At 42.9% G+C, this 25,701-nt stretch overlaps 1 protein-coding gene across 5 annotated transcripts in view; it reads right to left on the minus strand.

The window, feature by feature from the left end:
• Window positions 1–25,701, minus strand: part of CNKSR2 (connector enhancer of kinase suppressor of Ras 2) — a 240,825-nt gene that overhangs the window by 92,589 nt on the left and 122,535 nt on the right. For 3 of the 5 annotated variants that reach the window (XM_038757075.1, XM_038757074.1, XM_038757078.1), the window contains exon 9: window positions 17,001–17,147. The exons of the other annotated variants lie outside the window; for them this stretch is intronic. In XM_038757075.1, the coding sequence (XP_038613003.1) occupies window positions 17,001–17,147 (147 nt within the window). The remainder of the gene's footprint in view (window positions 1–17,000; window positions 17,148–25,701) is intronic. 5 annotated transcript variants of the gene reach the window in all.

A 25,701-nucleotide genomic window follows, 5' to 3' on the forward strand; every position in this document is an offset into this window, starting at 1 on the left:
ATATACCTCGGGTTAGAAAAAGAGAAACGCGGACGTTTCTGCTTTGGATCAAGCTGCAGAGAGAGCCACGTTACCTCGGGAGACGAGTGGCCCCTTCTCCCCCACCGCCCCCGTACCCGACCACCCCAGAGACACAGAATTCTCCAGGTTAAATTCTAATCCCAGCCTGGGAGTCAGAAGGTGATGGGTTCTAATCCCGGCTCTGCCACTTCTCTGCTGTGTGACCTTGGGCTAGTCACTTCACTTCTCTGTGCTTCAGTTACCTCATCCATAAAATGGGGATTAAGACCCATGTGGGACAGGGACTGTGTCCAGTCTGATTGGCTTGTGCCCACCCCAGCGCTTAGAACAGTGCCTGGCACATAGTAAGAGTTTAACAAATACCACAATTATTATTATTATTATTATTTACCACACACAAAAAAGATTTCTTCCCCAGAGCCTCCTTCCTAACCAGGTTTGGCCACCCTCGGAGGGGTGGATTAAAAATTCATCAATATCCAGCTGTAGCAGTGGATTTCTAAAGAATCTTGCTTTTTCAGACCCCTTTCCCCACCACCCTTTTAGCTCTAAGACAAAAAAAAAAGATGAGGAGAAAGATTGAAAGTGCTTCAGGTTCACCTACACTTGGATGAATCCGGGGGGAGAGTTCATATTGTGGGTTGCCAATGGAAACGAGCCCCAGTCCTAAAATAGAAGAATATCCTCGCTACACTAAATCCTCAGAGTGTGCGACTGATACAGGCTAGGGGTAAACGGGTGGAGGAGGAAGTTGGCAAAGTCTTTCTTGCACCTTTTGCGCACTTGGAATCCACTTTACCCTCAAAGCATTTACTTGCATATCCGGGATTTATTTATTTATATTAATGTCTGTCTTCCCCTCTGGACTGTAAGCTCGTTATGGGCAGGGAACGTGTCTACCAACTCCTTTGTACCGTACCCTCCCAAGTGCTCAGTACAGTGTTCTGTACACAGTGAGCACCAATAAATACCATTGATTGACTGAATCATTGTGGAGAAACTCACAGCCACCAGTCAGGAGGATTTGGTCTCTGCCAGGAAGCTTCAGTGATCAATCTGAAAATCACCCTCACCTGCCTGAAATGCACGCGTTTATCACAGTTTGGGAGACTGCGAGAGCGGGAGATCTGTTATGAAGGTCTATACCTTCCCACGTTTCAGGATTGAACTGGGGGGTGAATTGGAAAGCTCTGGTGGAGGTCTTCTCGCTTGAAGTACTGAAACACCAGGGCACAGGTGAGCCCGGATTATTTCAGTTTGTCATTTTTATTACCCCAACCCTCAGGCTGTTATGGTTCATTATTTGAAACTTGGCCTCTGGTGAAGGAGAGACATCTGTAGCTAGGCTGTTATTAAGGTTGTGCTCAAGTCCATATGAGGTGTGGGGGTTTTAAATATAAATAGAAAAAACAACAATTCCCTCTATGGGCGAACCTATGATCGATATCAACAATAATGATTGAGCCCCGTGGGGAGGAATAACGTATTGGGAATGTGAAGATTACCCCGAAGAAGCAAAACACATGATCTATAAAAGCTATCAATCTAAAGAAATCTATAGAATTATACTCAGACAAGAGAACAATTGTATATTATCCATTACACTTGCAAATCCATGAGTTTGGATTTGCACCCTTAATTCACCCCTCCCTCAGCCCCACATCACTTATGTACATATCCATAATCTATTTACTTAATATTAAGGGAAAGTGTCTACCAACTCTGTTATACTGTACTCCCCCAGGCACTTAGTACAGTGCTCTGCACACAGTAATTGCTCAATAAATGAGATTGATTGATTAATTGATCCATTCTGCTCTCCACCTGAAAATCTCTGGCTATGACAACCAACTTCTTCTGTCATAAAATCAAGGAACTTTCAGAAATTGCAATTAAGATACAGGGTTTTGGCTACCAGAGAAATGACCTTCTACATTTCGCTATTCTTGTTTTAGCAAAAGTGAAATACCTCCTCACCATTTTTACCCACCAAAGTAGAAGATTGCAGTTCCATTGCTTCCGACCAGTTGAGGGGTGAGAGGGAGAGACACACCCTCAGAGGTAAATTTCAGTGAGGTCAAACCACAGTAACAGTCTTCTCCAGAAACAAAACAATGAGATGGGTAATCCAAGAGATACATCGGACCTATCTGTGAATCAAACAGGCTGCGGGATTTTGTCCTCAGCTTTATTCTCTCCTATTTCATGGTCCGCAGGCAGAGGAGGGGAGAAGTTGCAAATCGTGCTGTGTGGAAGGGTCAAGATTTCACTTACGCGCATTGTTTAGAGGAAAAGGCCGAGAGGGTCAACAGTCTCTCAGGATGCCACTACCTGGTGAAAATTGATTTGGATTACACCCTTGCGCTCTAGATGGTGAGCTCGCTGTGGGCAGGGAATGTGTCTGCTTATTGTTACATTGTACTCTCTCAAGCGCTTAGTACAGTGCTTGGTGCACAGTAACTGCTCGATAAATACAATTGAATGAAAGAAGTCAACTCCTAGTTTAGCTTGCTGGTGCCCCCCTACACTTACAACCATCCTAGTTCTTACTTATCCAATTACATACCCATTGCAGCCTTCTTCTATCTGTGAATTTACCGCCTCCCTTACTAGATAGTAAACTCCTTGGAGGCAGGGATCATGTAATCTACTTCCAAGCACTCAGTAGAGCATTCCACCTACATCAGAGAAGCAGCATGGCATAGTGATAGAGCATGGGCCTGGGAGTTGGAAGATCATGGGTTCTAATCCTGCCTCCACCACGTCTGCTGTGTGACCTTCATTTCACTTCTCTGTGCCTTAGTTACCTCATCTGAAAAATTGGGATTGAGACTTTGAGCCCCACATGGGACAGGGACTGTGTATAATCCGATTCCCTTGTATCCACCCCAGTTCTTAGTACAGCGCTTGGCACATAGTAAGCCCTTAACAGATGCCATTATTATCATTATTAGATTATCATTTCTAGACTGTGAGCCCACTGTTGGGTAGGGACTGTCTCTATATGTTGCCAACTTGTACTTCCCAAGTGCTTAGTACAGTGCTCTGCACACAGTAAGCGCTCAATAAATACGATTGATTGATTATTAGATGCTCAAATACGCCTGATGGGTTGACTGACGTGTCGCTCTATGGCCATCAAATTCTTCAAGGCTCAGGAACTCGAGGTCTTCTTTATCACACCACACAGCAGGCGTCTCTGATCACCCCCAAGAAAGTGTGAGAGGGAATGAAATGTCTTAGCTGTTTCTCTAAGCATCAAGCTGCCGGGATTCATGATCATTTCCCCCTCTCCTAATGAGCTCTCCTATCATTAATCCATCATCTTCCCCCAAACTTCCAACCAGCGAGAACAATGCTCCCTGGAAGTCAGCTTCTGGTAAATGCTAAATTACAGGATCTTGGAGATGGAACAAATTGTGTCATTTAAATATAGCCAAAATCACACTTTCAGTGGGCTAACTGCTCCACTTGGCTAGGACAGAGGTTTCTGGTATGTGAGATAAATTTCAGTGAAGTAGTGGAAGAGCTCAGGAAGAAGAAACTTGGAATTTTATCCCTCCCCTTTCTTGCCTTTGGGAAACTTTTCTAGGAGGCCAATAATTGGCTTCAGGGGACCCGCAATGCGTTTCTTGGCTTTAGTCTCCGGTGAACCAAAGTTATTTTTGTTCTTTGGCATTTGGAAGCTGTATGTCACTGAGATGGTGGGTTTTCCCCAAGACGCTCCTGGTTTTTGGGGTGAGGAACATTTTTTCTAGCTGAATTAGTGACAAAGACCTAACATAAATCTGGGCTTCCAGTTTATGTCATTTAAAGATATAAGTCATTTAAAGACTGGTTCTTCTTACTCATTCAGATGAATACTAAATTTAGTAATAAAAGAATAATAAATTGTATTGGTTCCAGAGCATTTCACACCCATTTGCTTTTTTTTTCTTCCTCATCCCACCCCAACTGGCTAGGATACCATAGGAATATGGTAGGAAGGATTATCCCCATTTTATAGATGAAGAAACCAAGGCTCAAAATAGATTTGCCCAAGGTCACCCAGGAGGTCAGTGGCAGAAATGAGAATACCATCTGGGTTTTCTGATCTCCAAAACCTTGCTCCATTCAACCTTGACCATGGTCTCTCCCAAGCCAAAGGCAGTTACTAGACTTCCTAATGAGATACATTGCAAGCTTCTGGAGGTCAGGTCTGTATTATCGACATCCGCTCTTCAGTTCCAAAAAAATGATAAGAAATCACTAAGTAGTACTAGAAGGGGTAGTTAATGAACATCTACTTGGTGTGGTACATTGTACTAAGCGCTTGGGAGGTATAGAATAAAGAAGTGACACATTTCCTGCCCTAAAGGAGCTTCCACTCTAATAGGTAGATGGACAAAAGGATTTAAAGACCAGCTACTTTAGTATAAGGATAGACACCTCTCTTAACCCATAAGCTTGTCTTAGTATGGAGTTTCAGGGTAACAACCGGCAAATCCGATATTCTAGCCCTCCTAGCCAACTCACACGAATCTCACCTCACACTAACCCTGGAATAAAAATGATCTATTCCTTAGTATCTCAGAGCTATCACTACATCTAAATAATTAAGGAAGGGACACTCAGGATGGTGATCTTTATTTTGCCTTGAGAGCCCACCCATGCCATAATCATACCGTATTTAACAAAGAGCAAGAGGGTGGTGGATATGGGATTCAGTTGTTCACCCACAGGAAACCAAAAAATGCTCTCTGTTCCACAGGTGACTCCAAACTAATCACAGTTTTCAAGAATCAGAATCCTTAGAATGGAGCTTTTAGTTAGGCAAAGGGAGGGAGATACAGTACAATGTGGCAGTTCAGGTTTTATGAGAATGCTAAATAGCTCCATAAAATAACAATAAAAAGAGAGAGGGGAGAAAAAAAGCTTTTGTTGAAGTTAAAAGTGATTAATTGCACAACTATAAACTCTTGTGAAAGCCCCTTCATCAGACGAAGAACCGAAAGTCACTAAAAGGATATTAATAATAATTACGGCATTTGTTAAGCATTTACTCTATGCCAGGCCCTGGACTAAACGGTGGAGTAGATACAATCATATTGGGTTGGATACAGTCCCTGTCCCACCTGAGGCTCACAGTCTCAATCCCCATTTTACAGATGAGGCAACTGAGGCACAGAGAAGTGGAATGACTTGCTCAAGGTTACTCAGGAGACAGTGGCAGAGCCGGGATTAGAATCCATGACCTTCTGACTCTCGGATCAGGGCTCTATCCACTGTGCCATGCTGCTTCCCAAGGGCAATGAAAAAAACACGGAACTATAAGAACTCTCCTGAAACCTAAATAAGCAAAAGAAGAAAATGAGCACAGATGAATTATCTGGTGTGACATTCGCCCCACGATAAGCTGTCCATGAGCTACAGGTAGAATCATACCGCTGATCTCTCACCAAGACCTTCCTTTGTCCTGTCCAACTGTCCGCTTTGAATGGCGAACAAGAGAAACCCCTTTCAAGGTGCCATTTCCTGACTTGTTTGGTTTTTTATTTTGGGGTGGAGGGGGTCTTGTTGAAAGAGGGCTGGGGCCTTGGGGGTAAGGATGGAGTTTCTGTCAGGAACGACAACTCTCGGGCCTGTGTGGAGGAGTGGATTCTAGTGCCAGTGGGCTAGTGGCTTACACGGCGTCGTCCGCACTGTCTCATCTCTGCCTGTCGTGTTTTCTCTGGGGAACGATTTGCAACAGGCTAGTAGGTAGGCAGTGGGGCAGCACAGGGCGAAGTACATGTGTGGTATTCACCCGTGTTCACCAGAACCAGACAGAACCGTGACTGGAACCGAGGTCTCTTAATAATACAATAATACACAGTCCCTGCCCCACATGGGGCTCACACTCTTAATCCCCATTTTACAGATGAGGGAACTGGGGCCCAGAGAAGTGAAGTGACTTGCCCAAGGTCACCCAGCAGACAAGTGGCGGAGCTGGAATTAGAACCCAGGTCCTTCTGGTTTCCAAGCCCGTGTTCTATCCACTAGGCCATGCTGTTTCCTGAGCAGAGCTCTCTCCACTTACAGATGACAGATGATCACTCTCCCGGCCTTCAAAATCATATTAAAAGCCCATCTCTTCTTCCCCGACTAAGCCCTCATTTCTTCTCCCACTCCCTTTCTGTGTCACCCTTGTGCTTAGATTTGCACCTTTTATTCACCAATCCCTCTGCTCTACAGCACTTTTGAACATATCCCTAATATATTTACTCATATTAATGTCTGTCTGCCCTTCTAAACTGTAAACTCATTGCGGCAGGGGGAATATAACTCTGTTATAATGTACTCTCCCAAGCCCTTAGTCCAGTACTCTGCACATAGTAAGTGCTCAACAAATATGATAGATTGATCCAACAGAACCACAGTGGTGCTTGGGGTGATATAAGAGACAGGAAATCAATAGAGGATTTCCGCCAGTTCCCTGCTCTCCGCAGCTAGTTTCTCCCAGGTATCTTGGGCCGTAGTAGATAGAGCACAGCCTTGGGAGTCAGCAGGTCATGGGTTCTAATCCCAGCCCCGCCACTTGTCTGCTGTGTGACCTTGGGCAAGTCACCTCACTTCTCTGGGCCTAAGTTACTTCATCTGGAAAATGGGGATTGAGACTGTGAGCCCCACATGGGACAGGGACGGTGTCCATCCTGATTTGTTTGTATTCACCCCAGCGCTTAGTACAGTGCTTGGCACAAAGTAAGCACTTAACAAATACCACAATTATTATTATTATGATCTTCCACAGCCTGCCCTTCACCCCAGCCCCACCTTGCCCCCTCCAAACTCCAGTTACCAATCAATGCAGCAATGACTCACGTTACAGCTTCCCTGTTGAGGAATGAAGAGGTGAGCCTGCCCACTCGGAAGCCTGTAAACCCATCCCTGCCGTCCTCTCCCTTTCCCACTTCCCACTGCTTTCCCACCCTGTGGCAATTAGCCAACGCAGAAATTCCCAGAAGGAATGATGTCTACCAGGCATGTGTAGAACTGGCTGGGGATGGCTGGTGGAAAATGGAGAGGGCTGATGTGAGGTGGGATCAGGATGATGGAGCTGGAGTTGGGAGAGGGCGGAGGGGAGGGTGTGAGCTTATGGGGATCGGAAGGTGAGGACACGGATAGGGAGAAGGAGGGCACGGAGGGAGGAATTTCCTTCCGGGGGGAGGAAATTTGCAAAGGTGAAAGCCACAGTGACAATCACTTTGAACGGAAGTGATTTCCCCTGGGCAAGTGGCATACTTCATCCAGGCCTAGCTGATCAGTATGGGGCTGGTTTCTGCCTTTCCTCTAGAGAAAAATCCTCAGAAACTGCTGATGGGAGACAGATTCAGGCCAAAACATTGCCTCTGTCAGCTCCTTGTTTCCTCTGGGAGCCCCTGGGGACAACGATCTCTCAACTTGTCAGGAACTGAGGTGGACTCATGGACTCTGGTGCATTTTCACCTGCCCGGGTAAGGCCGCCTAGCCTGATGAGTTAGAGAGAACCGGCCTCCGCGTCAATCCAGGCTTCAGGAAACAGGAGCCAAAGAAAGAGAGGTCTCAGTGCTCCTCTGAGGAATTGGAAATACCCACCTACCAATGAATCCTGAGCTTTATTAAGACCCTATTGATCTTTGGAATCAAACGTAATAAACTAAAGGAGAGAAGCAAAATCGAGGCCAGGAACCAGTGAATAAAATTCCACAAACACCCCCTAAAATTCATCCTAGAATGAATTTTCCTTCAGAACTAGAGGCCAACACTACTGCTGACTCACTGTGAATATTTAGAACCCCTTTGTCTCTAGAGTTCTCAAGACAAAAAACGAGGAGATGGTGGCAGGGGAGATTTTCCTTCTTGGGGTTTCAACCCTAGCCTTTTTCCCTAGTTTTCTCCTCTTCACTCAATCAATCAGTGGAATTTATTGAGCACTTTCAGAGTGTATAGCACTGTATCACGTGCTGGGCGGAGTACAATACAACAGAGTTGGTAGACATTCCCTGCCCATAATGAACTTACAGTCTAGATATTCCTTAGATTGTGAGACACTTCCAAGTCCCAAAGGGATAGATTCCATATATAATTCCTCACCACGTACACTCTCCCACCACTTAGTGCAGTGCTCTTCACACAGAAGCACTTGAGAGCTCTTGCTATATCTCAAGAGCTCAATACAGCTCTCTGACATAGTAGGTGATTGAAATATTCTTTTCGTTGATGGATATGGTTCAGTAATTCTATGCTTGTTTCTCCCGCGCAAAGGCTTTAAGGGGGCTGTCTCCAACCTGGAGAATAGTGTGGTCCCAGCAGGGGCCTTTGAGAAGGTGATCTGTGAAGGGACGTTTGCTTGATGGAAACAGCATGGCCCTAAAAGTCAGAGGGATACGAGTTTTCATCCCAGCTTCGCCACTTGTCTGCTGTGGGACCCTGGAAAGTCACTTAAATTCTCTATGCCTCAGTTACCTCATCCGTTAAGTGGGGATTAAGTCTGTGAGCCCCATGTGGGACAGGGATTGTGTAAAACCTGAATGACTTGTATCTACCCCGGCCCTTAGAACTGAATAAGCGCTTAATACCGTAAAAATAAAAAAGGAAAAAAGGTGACCTGGGTTCTAATCCCAACTTTGCTATGTACCTGCTACATGACCTAGGGATAGTCACTTAACTAAGCCTCAGTTTCCTCATCTGCAAAGTGGGGATTCAATATCCATCCTACTTTGACTGTAAACCCCATATGGGACCTAATTTTCTTGTAACTGTAAAATAGGGATTAAGACTGTGAGCCCTTTGTGGGACAGGGACTGTGTCCAACCTAATTATCTTGTATCTACCCCAGCGCTCAGTACAGTGATTGACACTTAGTATGCACCTAAAAAAATCACAATTATTCACATTATTTTCACTATCATTAGGCGATGCATTTGGGGGTCTCTGTCTCATCTCCAAAGCCCATTCTCTGGGATTAGCGCACAAAGCCAACTTCCTCCAGGAGACTCCCAGGGTTCTCAGTGCTTGGGACAAGTAGTCCTGGAGGTGTGGCAAGTGCCAAATTTGAAATCAAAGAAGTTCTGGAGGTCATGAAGCACAGGTTTAGAAGTCAGAAGGACCTGGATTCTAATCCTGGCTCTGCCACTTGTTTGTTCTCTGACCTTGGGCAAGTCACTTCACTTCTTTGTGTCTCAGTTACCTCATCTGTAAAATGGGGACTAAGACTGTGAGTCCTATATGGGACTGGGACTGTGCTTGACATATAGTAAGCACCTAACAAATACCATTATTATTATTATTATCATGCTATGAGATCCCTCTCCATTCTAAATTTTAATGAACGAAGGCCAGGGATCACATCATCACTACAAACAATGGGAAACAGAGAGGCCTAGTAGAAAAAACTACTTGGGCCGGGGAGACAGAGGACCAGGGTTTTAAACCCGGCTCCACCACATCGACAGATCAAATCAATCATATCGATGAAGCGCTTACTGTGTACAGAGCACAGTTCTAAGCGCTTGGGAGAGTACAATACAATAGAGTTGGTAGACATGCTCCCTGCCCAAGATGAGCTTCCAGTCTAGAGGTGACAAAGAATAAGTCTGATAACTCATTTCCTAAGTAATTTTGCATATTGAAATGGAGACTATATCTGAGAGCCAGTGACAGATGTGTGTGTGTGTTGGAGTAATGCCGATGGAACAGAACGCTGATTGATTAACCTCCAAAGGGCTTGTCTCTTAAAAATCAAACTCTAAACCTGTACTAGTTCATCTTAGCCTGTACTAGTGTGCTGTGTGACCCCAGGCAATCAATCCATCAATCATATTTATTGAGCACATACTGTGTGCACAGCACTGTACTAAGCACTTGGTAGAGTACAATATAACAGTGTAACAGACACATTCCCTGCCCACAACGAGCTTACAGTCTAGAGCGGGAGACAGACATTAATAGAGATAAATAAATTACGGATTTATATAAAAGCGCTGTCTGGCTGGGAGGGGGTTTAAATGAAGGGAGCAAGTCAGGGCGATGCAGAAGGGAGTGAAAGAAAAGAAAATGAGGTCTTTGTTAGGAAAGACCTCTCGGAATGTGTGTTCTCTTGAACAGGGGGAGAGTAATAGTCTGTAAAATATGAAGAGGGAGGGCGTTTCAGGCCAGAAGCAGGATGTGAGTTAGAGGTTGGGTAACGAGATAGATGAGATGGAGGTACTGTGAGTATGTTGGCAGTAGAGGAGAAAAGTGTGCAGGTTGGTTTGTAGTAGGAAAGTAGCAAGGTGAGTTAGGAGCGGGCAAGGATGCTAAGGAGTTTCTGTTTGATGTAGAGGTGGAAGGACAATGCCTGGAGGTCCTTGAGGAGTGGGGAAATGAAGACTGAATGTTTTTGCAGAAAAACGATGGGCAGCAGAGTGAAATAGAGACTGCAGTGGGGAGAGACAAGAAGCAGGGAGGTCAGCAAGGAGGTCGTTCCCTATCCCCCCAAGGCGGGATAGGATAAGTGCTTGGATTAACATGGTAGCAGTTTGGATGGAGAGGGAAGTCAGGATTTTAGCAATGTTGTGAGGGTTGAACTGAGAGGATTCAGGAATAGACTGAATATGTGGGTTGAATGAGAGAGGGGAGTCAAGGGAGTAGCTGAAGCCAGGGAGGTGAATGAGTTCTCCAATGTAGTGGGTATACGTGGAGAATAGAAGGGGACCCAGAATTGAACTTGAGGGACTCCCCCAGTTAGGGCCTCGAAGGCAGAGGAGAAATCTATGAAGGAGTCTGAGAATGAGAGGACAGAGAGACAGGAGGAGAATGAGCAGAGGACAAGGGCCGTGAACCTGAACTTGGATGATGTTTCCAGGAGAAGGGGATGGTCAACAGTGTCGAAGCCAGCTGAGAGATGAGGAGGATTAAAATGCAGTAGAGGCTGTGGGTAAATCACTTAGCTTCTCTATGCCTCAGTTACAGCATCTGTAAAATGGGGCTTAAGACTGTCGGCAGCATATAGGACATGTAGGTCCAACCTGATTAGCTTGTATCTACTTCAGCGCTTAGTACAGTGCCTGGCACGTAGTAAAAACTTAACAAATGTCATTAAAAAAAAATCACAAGCACACTGCCTCCAGAGTGAAGCATCAGAGAACCAAAAACCCTGGGTTCCAGGATTAATTATATTTCGGCTGTTGCCCTGACTAAAACCTCAACCTCTCTGTGCCAATTACAGACTCGCAGATTCTCAAACTCCCAGAACATATCTGTACATTTCTTCTTACATACGCTATTTTTTAAGCACTCGCTCACCTGCATATCCATCTTTCCTTCTTCCTCCTCCCCAGAAATGATTTTTGTGTCTATTTCCTGTAATAGATTGTTAGCTTCTTTAAGGGATAATGTCTACTAACACTATCGTACTCTCCCAAGGACTAACTGCAGTGCTCTGCACACAGTAGATTATACACTCCTTAAAGGTAGTCCAAGCCTGAGGACTTGTCAATCCAATGCAGATCCAAAATTGCAACCTTTCTCCCCCACCTCCTTTTCTCTAAGCTCTCATCATAAGTACACACACATACACACACACATACCACCCTTTATTGCATCCTGGGTTTAAGGATTTCTGTCCTTATTAAGACACAACACTTTTTATTTCGGTCAGACTTTCACCCTAACTTTCTGTCACTCACCCATATCTCAAGATGTACACCCACTAGAGAAAAAGCAAAATTCTACCTTGCTTCCATTCTTACTAGTAATGACAGTGTATAACTTCTTTTTATTACATATATCTAGTGAAATCTTGAAGCAACTTGGGCTTAATTAGATCACTTTGGGGTGTCAGTATTCTCCAGGTGGATCAAGCCCATGATTTTATACCTTATTTTATAAGAATAACTACATAACTACAGTTTACTGGAAAACAAATCCAGGATTCTCCCTCATACTTAGACTGTGAGCCCCATGTGGGGCAGGGACGGTGTCCGATCTGATTATCTGAGAATCAGCATGGACTAGTGGATAGATCACGGGCCTGGAGTCGGAAGGACCTGGGTACTAATCCCGGCTCTGCCAAGTGTCAGCTGTGTGATCTTCGGCAAACACTTGACTGCTCTGTGCCTTAGTTCCCTCATCTGCCAAATGGGGATTAAGACTATGAGCTTCATGGGGGATTGTGCCCAATTTTATCCGTTTATATCTACCCAGTGCTTAGTACAGTGCCTGGCCCCTAGTAGTCGCTTAACAAATACTATAAAAAACAACTGGTTTATTCCCCCAGTCTTACAACAGTTCTTGACCACATAGGAGCTGCTAAACAAATATAATAATCATAATAACAATAATAAAAAACCCACAGTCCCTCAAGCTCTCGGGTGAATCTTAGATTTGGGATTGTCTAACACCTCACTGAGCTTTTCTCAGGCCTCTTCCAACCGCCTGTCAAGGGCTGAAAATCCAACACTTGGTTTGTGAAAATGGTTTGAGGATTCTCGTATGAGTCTGAAGGGGTAGTTCACTTCCTACTCGGTGTCTACAGATGAATAGGAAGTGGGGGAGAGAAAAAGAGAGATAGAGAAAGTGTGTGTGTGTGTGTGTGTGTGTGTGTGTGTGTGTGTGTATGTGAGTGTGTGAACAGAAAGGAATGGAGTTCCCCAATCTCTGAGGAAGTGAAGGTGAAAATCTCACCCTAGGTACTCAACAAATGCTAAGAGTCAGCACACAGGCAAACATCGAGGATGGGAGAAGATCTACTGAACATTTCCCTTGTCCTCATTATGCAACAATAACCACTTTGTGCCTTCCTCTCGGTCTCTGAACCCAACATTAGGGAGGAACCATTCTCCTCCCCATTGCTTCCCTAAGGTTCCTTGCCAAACTTGGATCGAAAGAGGAAAAAGAAAGAATTTCTTTGTAGATAAAAGGCACTGTATGTGTGTGTGTGCGTGCGTGCGTGCGTGTGTGTGTGTGTGTGTGTGTATTAGGACAAAAATCATCACAGTGATAAATGTAATAAATGCCATCTCTGAATCGATCCAAGATTCAATTTTAAGTGACTAATTTACTCCATTAACGTCGCCATAGAATCATTTTACCCAGTACAGCCACTAACATACAGCACTTTATCTCACTGAGTTTCTCCATATTCTACACTTCATGTGGGTCTGTTCAAATGTTTGGAGTTTCATCTCTGCTTAGGTGACAATAAACTAGTGTTTAAGCTCCCAGAGCAAGCAAGCATTATACAGCTGAGGAATCTTATTAAATGATTAGGGTTCTGTCTTTTGAGATGCATTTACATTTCAGCTACGGCCCACAGGTAGAATTGAATCCTTTAATTTGTGGGAACATTGTTAATAATACTAATAATAATGACGGTATTTGTTAAGTACTTATTATGTGCCAGACACTGTACTAAGCGTTGGGATGTATTCAAACAAATTGTGTTGGACACAGTCCCTGTCCCATGTGGGGCTCACAGTCTCAATCGCCACTTTGCAGATGGGGTAACTGAGGCACAAAGAAGTGAAGTGACTTGCCTAAAATCACAGACCAGACAAGTGGCGGAGAAGGGATGAGACCTCATGAATTTCTGAGTCCTAGGCCTGTGATCTATCCATGACGCCACGCTGCTTCTCCCCAATTAATGTCCCAGAACTTGATGTGACAGGTTGTTGTGAGCAGAGAATACATCTACCAACTCTGTTACATTGTACTCTTCCAAGCGCTTAATATCATGTTCTGCATACAATTCTGCAATCAATGACTGCAACTGATTGATTGAAACTGTTTGAAGATATTTATTTGTTTGGGATGGGCAGAAATTCAAATGGTTTAGTCTCCCTGTCAGCACATTTATTTTTTACTTTATTTATTTTCTTCCTTTCGATTAATAACGCTGCCTTCATCAGTTGCTTTAGCCTTCTTCCTCCCCTAAATAAAAACCTGGATCATTTGCTCAAAGTCAATAACTAAGTTACATTCCATTTTCATACCTGTCACTAATTATATTTTTCAGATATTTCAAACTATAAGAGGTGCTTCATAAAATCATTATATCGTTGCTTGTGTCTACAGATTTTTGCATAGGACACATTCTTATACGTAATTATTTATCCTGATTGTCCTCTAAATGCTCCAGCATTTAGCAAGCACTTAAAAACTACAATTGTTATTATTATAAAGCCTATTTTGGGAGATGTTTAAATATTCAGCATTATCAATTTCTAGAAAACCTTAGTTCTACAATACAATTTAAATCCTCCCTTGCAATTCAAATATTTCTTCGCTCTATCAAAAGATTCTCAATGTCTGCACACATTGGTAGCTGGAAATTTAAGCAATATAGCAGAGTGGTTTTTTAAAACGCTCAATATATTGTAGACTGAAAGGCCCAGTAAGGGGAATTTACTGCATATTTAAGCATTTCTTAGAATCTACTTTTTTTCCTAGCAGACATCCATCATGATTTTTTGATTTTGAAACAAAACGCTAACGAGGCAGCAAATTAATCTCTGACCCTCTCATTTGCAACGATGGGGATGACCACCCCTTCTTAATATTTGCAGAAGAGCATAGATTTTCCTCCAAACTCATGTGCCCTTTGTCATTGATCTGTTTCTTATTTAAGGGAGTAGAGGGAATAAGCCATTAGAGGCCTTGAACACGTGTCTTTAGTGGACTGTTTTCAAGTTATCGAATCATTTTCCCTGCAAGATGGGGAAAAAAAAATTATGCCACGGATCGGGTTCGTGACAGCACAGGGGAAAGATGTTCCTTGTCCTACTTGGGGATCTGTCCTCGATTCCAGGAAGGGAGACCTGCCCTGGAGTCAGTATTCCCATCAGCGGGAACAATACGAATTTCCCATGGGGTTCAACAGGAGATTATCAGAACGAAGACTGGGGTTCAGGAGCTGAGCCAAAGAGGGATTTCATACGGGGTCCCCAAGAGCTTCTAAGCCTTGCCCATGACTTCCAAGGAGGATAACAATCAGGCTTGGACTCACTCATCGAAAGGCAGCAGAACATCCAAATGCATGGTTTGGAGCCATTTGAAGAGCAATTGAGTTACCCTTCAAGTCGCCCCACTGTGCTGTTAAGACACGGTATAAATCCTGAGTTAGAATAAACAAAAATCCTTCTATCATCCCATCCCTGACTCGGTCAGAATCCGAAGCCAAGGTCTCTCTGGAGGCCCCAAACTTCAAAGGCAACGAGAAAGTCGTTGCCCTGAATGAAGAGAGAGAGGATGCTGCCCTTCTACCTCTGATTTGTTCGACTTCAATTTCGTTCCTGTTTCCAACTTCACCCTCGCGGCTTATAAAGTCACCGTAATTCTTGGGCTCAGGGAACAGGAAGACTGTCGACCAAAGGGCCCCGGATGTTACTAATGGAAAAAAAAAGTGTGTCAGTGTGATTCTGGGGAGAGGAGAGCCACTTTTGAATGGCAGGGACTCCAGGGCCCGTAACCTGCAATTTCTGCAGTTCGGATCTCATGACAAATCTTCGGTCAACAGATTGCACGTTGAAACACAGACGGTTTCATCGTCTGCAAGACTATTTCAGAGGCCATGGTGAGTTTAGCAATTAGAAATGGAAACAAGAACCTACGAACGGTATTAGTTGCTATTATAAAACCTGTTAACATTTGAAATAGCTCTAACAGCGGTGGCATTTTCATTTCTCACTTTTCCAAGCTACCAGAACCATGCACAATGTTCTATTTTAGTGGGTAATTTAATTTTTTTTTTAGAAATTAGACTTTTTCAGATGTGATAATAGCCTCCTATTTTTAAAATGCAGGTTTCATGAAAGACAAAAAAGTTCTTCCATAATGCAGTTAAAGATTATGTCTTAACTGAAGTGAGGAAGGTATTTTATGTTCAGTGTTCATCAATCAGTTAATATCATTTTGCAGAGAACTCTATTTCTTAATGACTATAATTTTCCCACTCCTCAGAATAATGAATGCATCACAGAGAGTCCATAAAGGACAGAGACTGTGTTTGATTTGCTTGTATTGTTTCTAACCCAGTACTTGGTACAATGCTTGGCACTTAGAGTTTAACAGACACCATAGGTATTATTTGTTGTTGTTATTATTATTATTATTATTATTATTATGTTTCTACAAAAAGAAAAGTTCAGTGGCTCTGATATCCATAATTTGGGCTGATGGCAACTTGATTTTTCTTGATGAAGATGACAACTGAGAAGACAATTCTAAAAGACTGCTTTAGGTACAAAGTGAGATACCCATTTATTGAATAATTATTTGGGGATGTTTAAAAACAATTTTGCAGGCAATCATCTGATTGCTTCTTTGGGCTGCAAACTCCTTGAGGACAGGGTTCATGCCTTCTACCTCTCTTGGATTCTCCCGTATGGTTTCCTGGTTGGAATTTTAAGCTCCATGAAGGCAGGAATTGTTTCCTAACACCACTGGATTCTCCCAGGTGCTTTGTTTAGTGTCCTGCAAACTCCTGAGCATTTGACTTTTTTATGATCTGGTCTCCCTCCTACTTAGACTGTGCCTGACCTGATTTTCTTTTATCTAGCCTGGTGCCTTAGCAAAGTGATCGGCACAGTGTAAGTGCTTAAAAAACGCCACTCTTACTATTATCAGTCGGTGTGCATATATATGGGAATCACAACCAGAGATGAAATCCTAAAGGCCACCTCACACCATGAACTCACTCAAATTCCCCCTGTGTTGGAGCACCCAAGAGCTTTGCTGATCTCCTTTGGGATCGGGCTGAACGTTCACAAAACGAAGCGGGGGAAACAAGCAAACAGAATAAAAACAACCCAAAGGGGCTGCGATTGATTTGAGGGTCACCATCGAGTTTGGAAGGACAACCTGTGCAGAAATCATTTGACAAACAGGTTTTTCAAAGGCAGACATGACTAATCCATATGCTGCTGAGATGAGGCACAATAAAGCATCGCTAAGATCATCTATGGCTCGAATGATGGTGTATGACTTATGATAAGCTTCATTACCTGCAGAGCAAGGGGTTTCCATCTCATATTTTTCAGTAAAGCAGGTGCGGAGGTAAGCATGCTCTGAGGTCGCTTTTTCAAAGTTAAGATAACACCACTCGGGTCCTCTCGCAGTGCATTCACCAAATTTTTCAACTGCCACCCCACCTGGTAACCAGTAAAATCACGACAATAAAATTGAGGTACAGTTTTCAAGTGTTCAAGTCTTCCCCTTTAACAAGATTAGTCAAACCACATCGCGGGGGAACCACTGTATATAAATCGCGGGAGTTAAAACTCGAGGGAAAAAAAAAAGAAAGAAAAAAAAGCTTTTCCTTTGGATTTTTTTTTGTCATCTACATCCAGATCAGGCAATAGCTTGGGCATTCTATCGAATCAGCTGGGGAACTGTTGTTTTTATGTTGTGAAAATAAAGCCACGGCTAACTCTGCTCTCCTATCTGCCCAAGAACAACATTTGCTGCTTCTCAGTGACAACGTTAAACAAAGTGCTCAGAGAGAGCTAAATGATGGTTTAGTGAGTCTAAAGAGAACCGTGAACTTCAGATGTGAACCTCAGGCATTATCTGATTATTCTGCATCCACCCCAGAGCTTAGTATGGTACACGGAACATAGAAGCGCTTAACAAATACCACAATTATTATTAGTATTGGGTCTTTCAAAAATGAGCATTTCTCTAGCCAAGACTCTCTCATCTCCCAGAGCCGGAGCTACCCAACAAACATCTGCCCGCGGTGAGAAAGTTAGCTACAGAAGAACAACCTCTCCTCATGGGTGGCACTATAAAAATGAAATCAAAACCGGTGAGGAAATGCAATGTTCGATACTGAGGCTTTGGAACTGCCTCCCAAAAGGGCCTGTGAAATTCAAAGACAGCAGCATGTAGAATTCCCAAAGTTGCACTGATTATACTGTAAGCCTGTTGTGGGCAGGGATTGTCTCCCTTTATAGCTGAATTGTACTTTCCAAGCGCTTAGTACAGTGCTCTGCACAAAGTAAGCGCTCCATGAATATGGATGAATGAATGAATCACGCTGAAGCGCGTAATCTGGACATTTCTCCATCACCGTCTGGAGTTAGCCTCTTGCTGGAACAGTTAATTCTGGACTTTCCTTAACAAAGAAAGGTACAAATTTTCCTCTTATTCAGGAGGGTAGTGGAGAGGCAATGTCACATTTTCACCTTGGAACTGCAATATTGCAAGCCCCTTGATGGTAAGGATCACTTCTACTTTACTGTAGCTTCCCAAGCTTAGTACAGTGCTCAGCCCACAGTAAGTGCTCAATAAAATCCTTCAATCAGTGGTATTTATTGAACACTTACTGTGTGCAAAGCACTGTACTGAGCATTTGGGAGGGTGCAACACAGCAATGTAACAGACGCATTCCCTGTCCACAACAAGCTTACAGACCATTTATTGATTGGAAACCACCACTCATAATAAGTTCATCCGCTGTTCCAAACTACGGTGCAAATGTAGCTTTGCCTTTCAGAGCTTCGAAACCAGTATTGATGTTTTCAAAAATTGGCAGAATTTTGGCCAATGCCTGGTACAAAGCAATCTTAAGGAGGTCACAAACAGCAGTCTCAAGGTTCGCTTGTTATTTTTCACTAGCCATGGATGGGGCTGGCTTCAGACAGTGAGCAGGTGAGTAGTGGCTTCAGGGTGTAATGTGAGAGAGGGCAGATGCAAGGAGCACCTAGTCGGAGTCAGAAGCGGCACACGTGGTTAGAGGGATCTAGCTGCTTTGAGACTAGGGGGGTGGGTTGCCCCTGGAGAAACTGAGGTTTGAGCCAGTTTGGGTATGTCACCATTACAGGATAACAGGAGCCCAGCCAACCATACACTGCGACACGGAATGGCACCAAACAGAATGGGATAGGATGGAGGATTTTTCCTGACCTCCTGGCCATCTTAGGTGAAGTAGCGGAACTGTTAATACAGTGCTAAGCGCTTAGTACAGTGCTCTGCACACAGTAAGCGCTCAAAAAATACGATTGATGATGATGTTTGCAGAGAGGCAGCCTAGCCTAGTGGGTAGAGCATGGGCCCGGGAGTAAGAAAGATCTGGGTTTTAATTCCAGCTCCACTATTTGTCTGTTCTGTGACCTTGAGCAAATCACTTCACTTCTCTGGGCCTCGTTTCCCTCATCTGTAAAATGGGGATTAAGAGCGTGAGCCCCGCGTGGGACAGGGACTGTGTCCAAACGGATGAACTTGTATCTATCCTGCTTAGTACTTTCCCAAGTGCTTAGTTCAGAGTTCTACACACAGTAAGTGCTCAATAAATATCACTGGATTCCAGAAAGACTAGGGCAAAAACTGTGGTGATCAATGCCAGGGATAATAATAATAATAATAATGGCATTTATTTATCACTTACTATGTGCAAAGCACTGTTCTAAGCACTGGGGAGGTTACAAGGTGATCGGGTTGTCCCACAGGGGGCTCACAGTCAATCCCCATTTTACAGATGAGGTAACTGAGGCGCAGAGAAGTTAAGTGACTTGCCCAGAGTCACACCGCTTGACAATTGGCAGAGCCGGGATTCGAACCCATGACCACTGACTCCAAAGCCCGGGCTCTTTCCACTGAGCCACGCTGCTTCTCAATAGGGGTGAGGTAACAAACTGTCATTATCTCAAAGCTCAAAACAGCCTCTCCCTCTGCTTTCCCAGATCTCCAGGCCCAATTTAGCCTCAGAGTGGCCGAAGAGAAGGGGCAAAGCTCAAAGTGCCCTTGAGGTAGGACAGAATCAATTTAGACCAAGCCTCAAGTTCTTACTCATAAATAATGTTCAAGTGCTCACCCTTCTGGGTGGAGTCATTTCCATTCAGTGACTCAGTCAGTCAATCGTATTTACAAAGCGCTTAATATGCCACAGCACTGTACTAAGCAATGTCTCTCAGCAGTGTCCACAGCTTCCTGTTCATCCATAGTAGTTTGAGTGCTCACTTCGCTTAAACGGTGGGAAAGTAACAAGTAGCAACAATCCTCCCATCACAGAATTAGCGGGTTGATGTTTTTTTTGATGTTCTTTACTGCCAATCAGCCAGTCAGTCAATCGTATTTATTGAGTGCTTACTTTCATTCATTCAATCGTATTTATTGAGCGCTTACTGTGTGAAGAGCACTGTACTAAGCGCTTGGGATGTACAAGTTGGTAACATATAGAGACGGTCCCTATCCAACAGCGGGCTCACAGTCTAGAAGGGGGAGACAGACAACAAGATAAAACATATTAACAAAATAAAATAAATAGAATAAATACTGTGTGCAGAGCACTGAACCAAGCGCTTGAGAGAATGTAACACATTCCCTACCTACAACAAGCTCTTTTGTGAGACAAACCACTGCGTTATTGACAGTGTTGGTGGCTCGATCTCAACAGCAGCAGGTCACCAGGTCAGTCACTCAATCGATCATATTTATTGCGCACTTACTGTGTGCAGAGCACTGTACTAAGCTCTTGTTGCCAGGTGTAACAGGCTAGAGAAGGGAAGGCAATTCTCTTGGCCCTCTCTATCCTCTTCACTGTAATCTCACTTTGGTCAGGGAACGTGCCTACCTACTCTGTTATATTGTATTCTCCCAAGTGCTTAATACAGTGCTCTGCACACATTAATACCCACTGAATGATTGATTCACTGCCACTTATGCACCCGTTTTAGGGAACTAATTAATGGGAAAAAAATCATGGATTACAGAACAGTAATCAAAGATTCCACAAGAAGCTTAATTCGAATTTTATGTCTCACCCCTCATTGTGGGCAGGGAATGTGTCTGTTTATTATTATTTTGTGCTCTCCCATGCACTTAATATCGTGCTCTGCACACTGTAAGTGCTCAATAAATGTGATTGAGTGAAATACGATTGAACCTGGAAAAAGCACTGCCTTTTACAGGAAGACCATTAACTCCAGAGAATCTGTAAATATTACATTCGAAGCTTTTTCTTTCCATCATAAACAGAGATATTATTAATCTGGGGCAAAGATCAGCAATAATGCAGTTAAAAAACACCTATGTCATGAATTACCATAATCAAGTTTGATTTTTTACCCATAGACATATATAATAAAGCACTTTAAAATACTCACTCACCTTACCCTTTTCTACCTCACCTCGCTGCTCTCCTATTACCACCCAGCCCGCTCTCTTAACTCCTCTAATGCCAAACTACTGACCGTACCTCGATCTCATCTATTTCGTTGGTGACGCTTGCCTGTCCTGCTTCTGGTCTGGAATGCCCTTCCTCTTCTTATCTGACAGATGACCACTTTCTTCTCCTTCAAAACTTTATTAAAAGCAGCATAGGTCCTCCTCTCAGAGGCCTTCTCCAACTAAGCCCTCTTTTCCTCTTCTCCACTCCCTTCTGCATTGTCCTTGCCCTTGGATTTTCACCCTATATCCACCCTTCTCTCAGCCCCACACCACTTAGGTACATAAGTGTACTTTTTATATTAATGTCTGTATCCCTCCCTAGAGTGTAAGACTGTAAGCCCAGTGTGGGCAGGGATTAACTCTCTTTATTGCTGAATTGTACTTTCCAAGCACTTAGTACAGAGCTCTGCACACAGTAAGCGCTCAATAAATATGATTGAATGAATGAATGAAGTATCTTGTGGGCAGGAACAGGTCTACAAACTCCGTTATACTCTACTCTCCCAAGCACTCTGTACAGTGCTCTGCACTGAGTAAACACTCAGCATAACTGATCGATTGCTTGATTGGTAGATGAAAATAAAAATTGGAACAAAAAAAGCAAAGCATCCAGGTTTAAATGCCTATTAGAATGAAAGATACAGAAGAAGGCCAGAAGGATCACCCAAACCGCATTAACCAGACATCATTTTGACAGAACCCCAGGTCTATATTTAGGATGGGACTTTTGAATCACTGCTTTCCTGAGCCAAGACTAAGATTCAGGTTTTGGCCCCTTACAAAGCAGCAAAAAAAATTCAGGTCTTTAGTCCCCACCTAAGACCACTGGCAGGAGACGACTCAGAAAGGAAGGGAAGTCATGCTTCTAAGTTCTAATAAGGTAGCTCCTGAGGAAGTTGTGAAGGAACTATCCATAATCCTATTCAGAAATTGTTGACTGGGGAGGAAAATAGTAAAGTGGGATGAGAGGAGGCTGGGCTGATAAGGCAGGGCAGAAAGGACTCTGTCAATCAATTAATCAATGCTATTTACTGAATGCTTACTGGGTGTAGAACACCATACTGAGAAGTTGGCAGAGTATTAATCCAACAGAGTTGGTGTCTAATTCTATCTGTGACTCCTCATCAACATTCCCAAAATTCTGAAGGAGGAAGGCTATAAAAAAGATTTGCTTGCGATTCTGGGGATTTTAGAACCATAGTTTTCTTAGGTATCTTCATCCCTGTCTCTTCTTTTTCTGTTTTCATCTTTTTATGGTCTTTGTTGAGCGTTTACTATGTGTCAAACACTGTTCTAAGTACTGGATAGATTCAAGTCAGGTTGGACACAGTCTCTGTGCTTAATAAATACTATTACTACTCTTATAATACATCTCTTGACTAACATCCAAAGTTAATTAGCAACACATTGCATTCCCATGTTATAAAGAAATTGCGCGTGCAATGTTTAATCTCATACTAACCGAGAGAGGAAAGAATTTACAAACGTGGTCAATATATGGGGCTTGCAGTCTGAGAAGGAGGGAAAACAGGCGAACTGAGGCACAGAAGAGTTAAGTGACTTGCCCAAGGTCACACAGCAGAAAAGCCCATGCTCTTTCCACTAGGCCACACTGCTTCCCCTTCTCTCCTCAGATGTCTGTCACCAATATCTCACTGCACCCATTCTTAGATTGTGAGTCTCTTGAGTGTCTAATTCTTACCCATATAGCTTTTCCTAGCAAGAAGCAGTGTGGCTTAGTGAACATATCATGGTCCTGGGAGTCAGAAGAACCTGGGTTCTAATCTTGGCTCTGCCACATGTCTGCTGTGTGACCTTGGACAAGTCACTTAACTTCTCTGTAACTTAGTTACCTCGTCTGGAAAAATGGATTAAGACTGTGAGCCCTATGTGGGACAGGGACTGTGTCCAACCCAATTAACTTGCATCAACCTCAGCACTTAGTACAGTGCCTGGCACATACTAAATGCTTAAAAAATAGCACAATTATTATTATTATTATTATTATTGCTTTGCCCAATGTTGGTGCTTAATAAATACTATTACTACTCTTACAAAACATCTCTTACCTAACAGATTTACACACAAAGTCAATTAGCATCACATAGCATTCCCATATTATCAGGCTATTGCACATGCAATGTTTAATATCACACTAACCAGGAGAAGAAAGAATTTACAAATGTGGTCGATACATGGATGGATTATGACACAAACATCTCTTTTAAGCCTGTACTGAACTGTGAACCCGAGCAGGAAGGGAGGGCACTGAGTTCTCCCAGTGATAATAATAATAATGATGGCATTTATTAAGTGCTTACTATGTGCAAAGCACTGTTTTAAGCACTGGATGCTTTGCCACCAGTTGGTACTCAGTAAATCAATCATATTTATTGAGAATGTACTATGTGCAGAGCTCTGTACTAAGCGCTTGGGAGAGTAAGCCATAACAGAGTTGGGAGACATGTTTCCTGCCCACCTCGAGCTTATCAAATGAAAGAATGAATAAATGCCTATGTTCCAAAATATTATCTGTCACTACTCCACTTCTTACCACAGAAGATATGGTGCAGTTATGAGTAATCCGGCACCATAGAACAAAGTAAACACAATAAGATAAAAGAGTAAAATGTTCACACTTCCTCCTCTCCCCAGAACATAATTGGGGATCTGGGAAAAGAGGTCCTAATGGCTTGATTTTAACCTCGAATTTGATGCCAAGAAGAAACACTCTTGACCATTCAAATTAAATTTGATGCTTAAGTCTACCTGTGTTAATAATGATGGTACTTCTTAAGAACTCATTATATGCTAATCACTAAGGTAGCTACAAGATAATCAGATCAGATCCAATCCTTGCCCCTCAAGGGATAGGTCTAAAAGAGATGGAGAACAGGTATTTTATCCCCATTTTACAGATGGAGGAAACTGAGGAACAGAAGAGCTAAGTGACTTGCCCATGTGGCTTGCAAGTGGCAGAGCTGGGATTACAACCCAGTCTCTTGACTCCCTTTACCAAGCTCTTTCCATTAGGCCACACTGCCTCACTAGAACAAATTTCTTCCTCCAATATTCTGAACACCTATAGTATGTAAAACACTATATTAAATGCTTGGGGGAGTACAAAAGAAACACAAGGCATATTCTCTGCCTACAGGGGGCTTACACTCGAACCAAAGAACAAGAGCTTATTTTAACTCAACTCATCACATTCAACCGTAAATCCATCCAAGGTTCCTGATCTCAAAGAACCGTAGGGCTGACTTGAAACTGAGAGAGCGGTATTTGATGATGGATGTTAACAGTGCAGCATTAAAAAATGTTTTCCAAATCTCTCACAGAATTAACATTCAGGCATGTTTTCCCTATGATCTTTTCTCCCAGTCTTAGATGAGAAATCCAGAATTCATTTAAGTCACTTCCTGCGGATTCGAATGATTCAACACAAAATGAAATCCGTTCTTTTGAAGGGAACAAAACCCAGTAAAAGACCTCCCAAGTTGAATGATTTATCATTTTTAAACTTTAATCAGCAGCACAAATCTACGAAATTTTCCAAAATTGATTTTCCCCCTTATCAAATATTAACGTTCCAGACCTAAAAAATTAAACTCTTTTACACGGGAAAAAAATTCTCCATCTGGCTCTTTCCATAATGATTCACTCCCTGAATGGAAAGAGGTAGGCGGGAAATTAAGTGAAGGTCTAATTTAAGGTAATGTGCTTTTGTGGCATAATCAACTCTGCCAGATAGCCTCATGCAATAGATATTTGCCTTTAAATTCTGCCAGAATGTTATGGAACTAGGTGATTATGAACACACAGAAATCGCTATCAAAATTTACCTAATAGAGTCTTAGCAATGTACCTCCACAATCTTTTAGGTTATCTTCAATCAATTAATCAGTCATATTTATTGAGTGCTTACTGTGTGCAGAGCACTGAACTAAAAGGTTGGGAGAGTACAATACACTGTACTGCCAAAAAACCCCCAGCCAACAAGGAGCTTACAGTCTGGGAGGATAAACAAACATTAAAATAAGTTACAGATCCGGAATAAATTCTGAGTGTGGGATGAATAAAGGCTACAATTCCAAGAGCAAGAGTGATGCAGGAAGGAGAGGAAGTAGGGAAAATGAGGGCTTAGCTGGGGACGTCTCTTGGAGGAGATGTGACTTTAATAATCGTCTCCACACCACATATAATCAAAAGACTTATCTTAGGAAAAGCTCACACAACTAATGATCTGAGACTCATGCACACACGCGACGGCTTGACTTATTTCTGACAAGAAAAGCAAAGGCAAAAAGAAAAAAGCCGACAAACCCTTCATCAAATATCACCTTCTCATTAGCAACTAATGAGGCCCGCTCACCTATATTTCTGTATGTTATGGTCATTCGATATTTAAAATTTTCTCAGATATATGCTGGATTTACCCTGGTAAAGGAAAAGAGTTTTGGGTTAATTCTATGGACACCACTGCAATTTCATATTTATAATGTAAATGTTACAATAACGATTTCTGACAGCTGA

Source organism: Tachyglossus aculeatus, chromosome 15 (assembly GCF_015852505.1).
Source record: "Tachyglossus aculeatus isolate mTacAcu1 chromosome 15, mTacAcu1.pri, whole genome shotgun sequence".
Taxonomy (NCBI): Eukaryota; Metazoa; Chordata; class Mammalia; order Monotremata; family Tachyglossidae; genus Tachyglossus; species Tachyglossus aculeatus.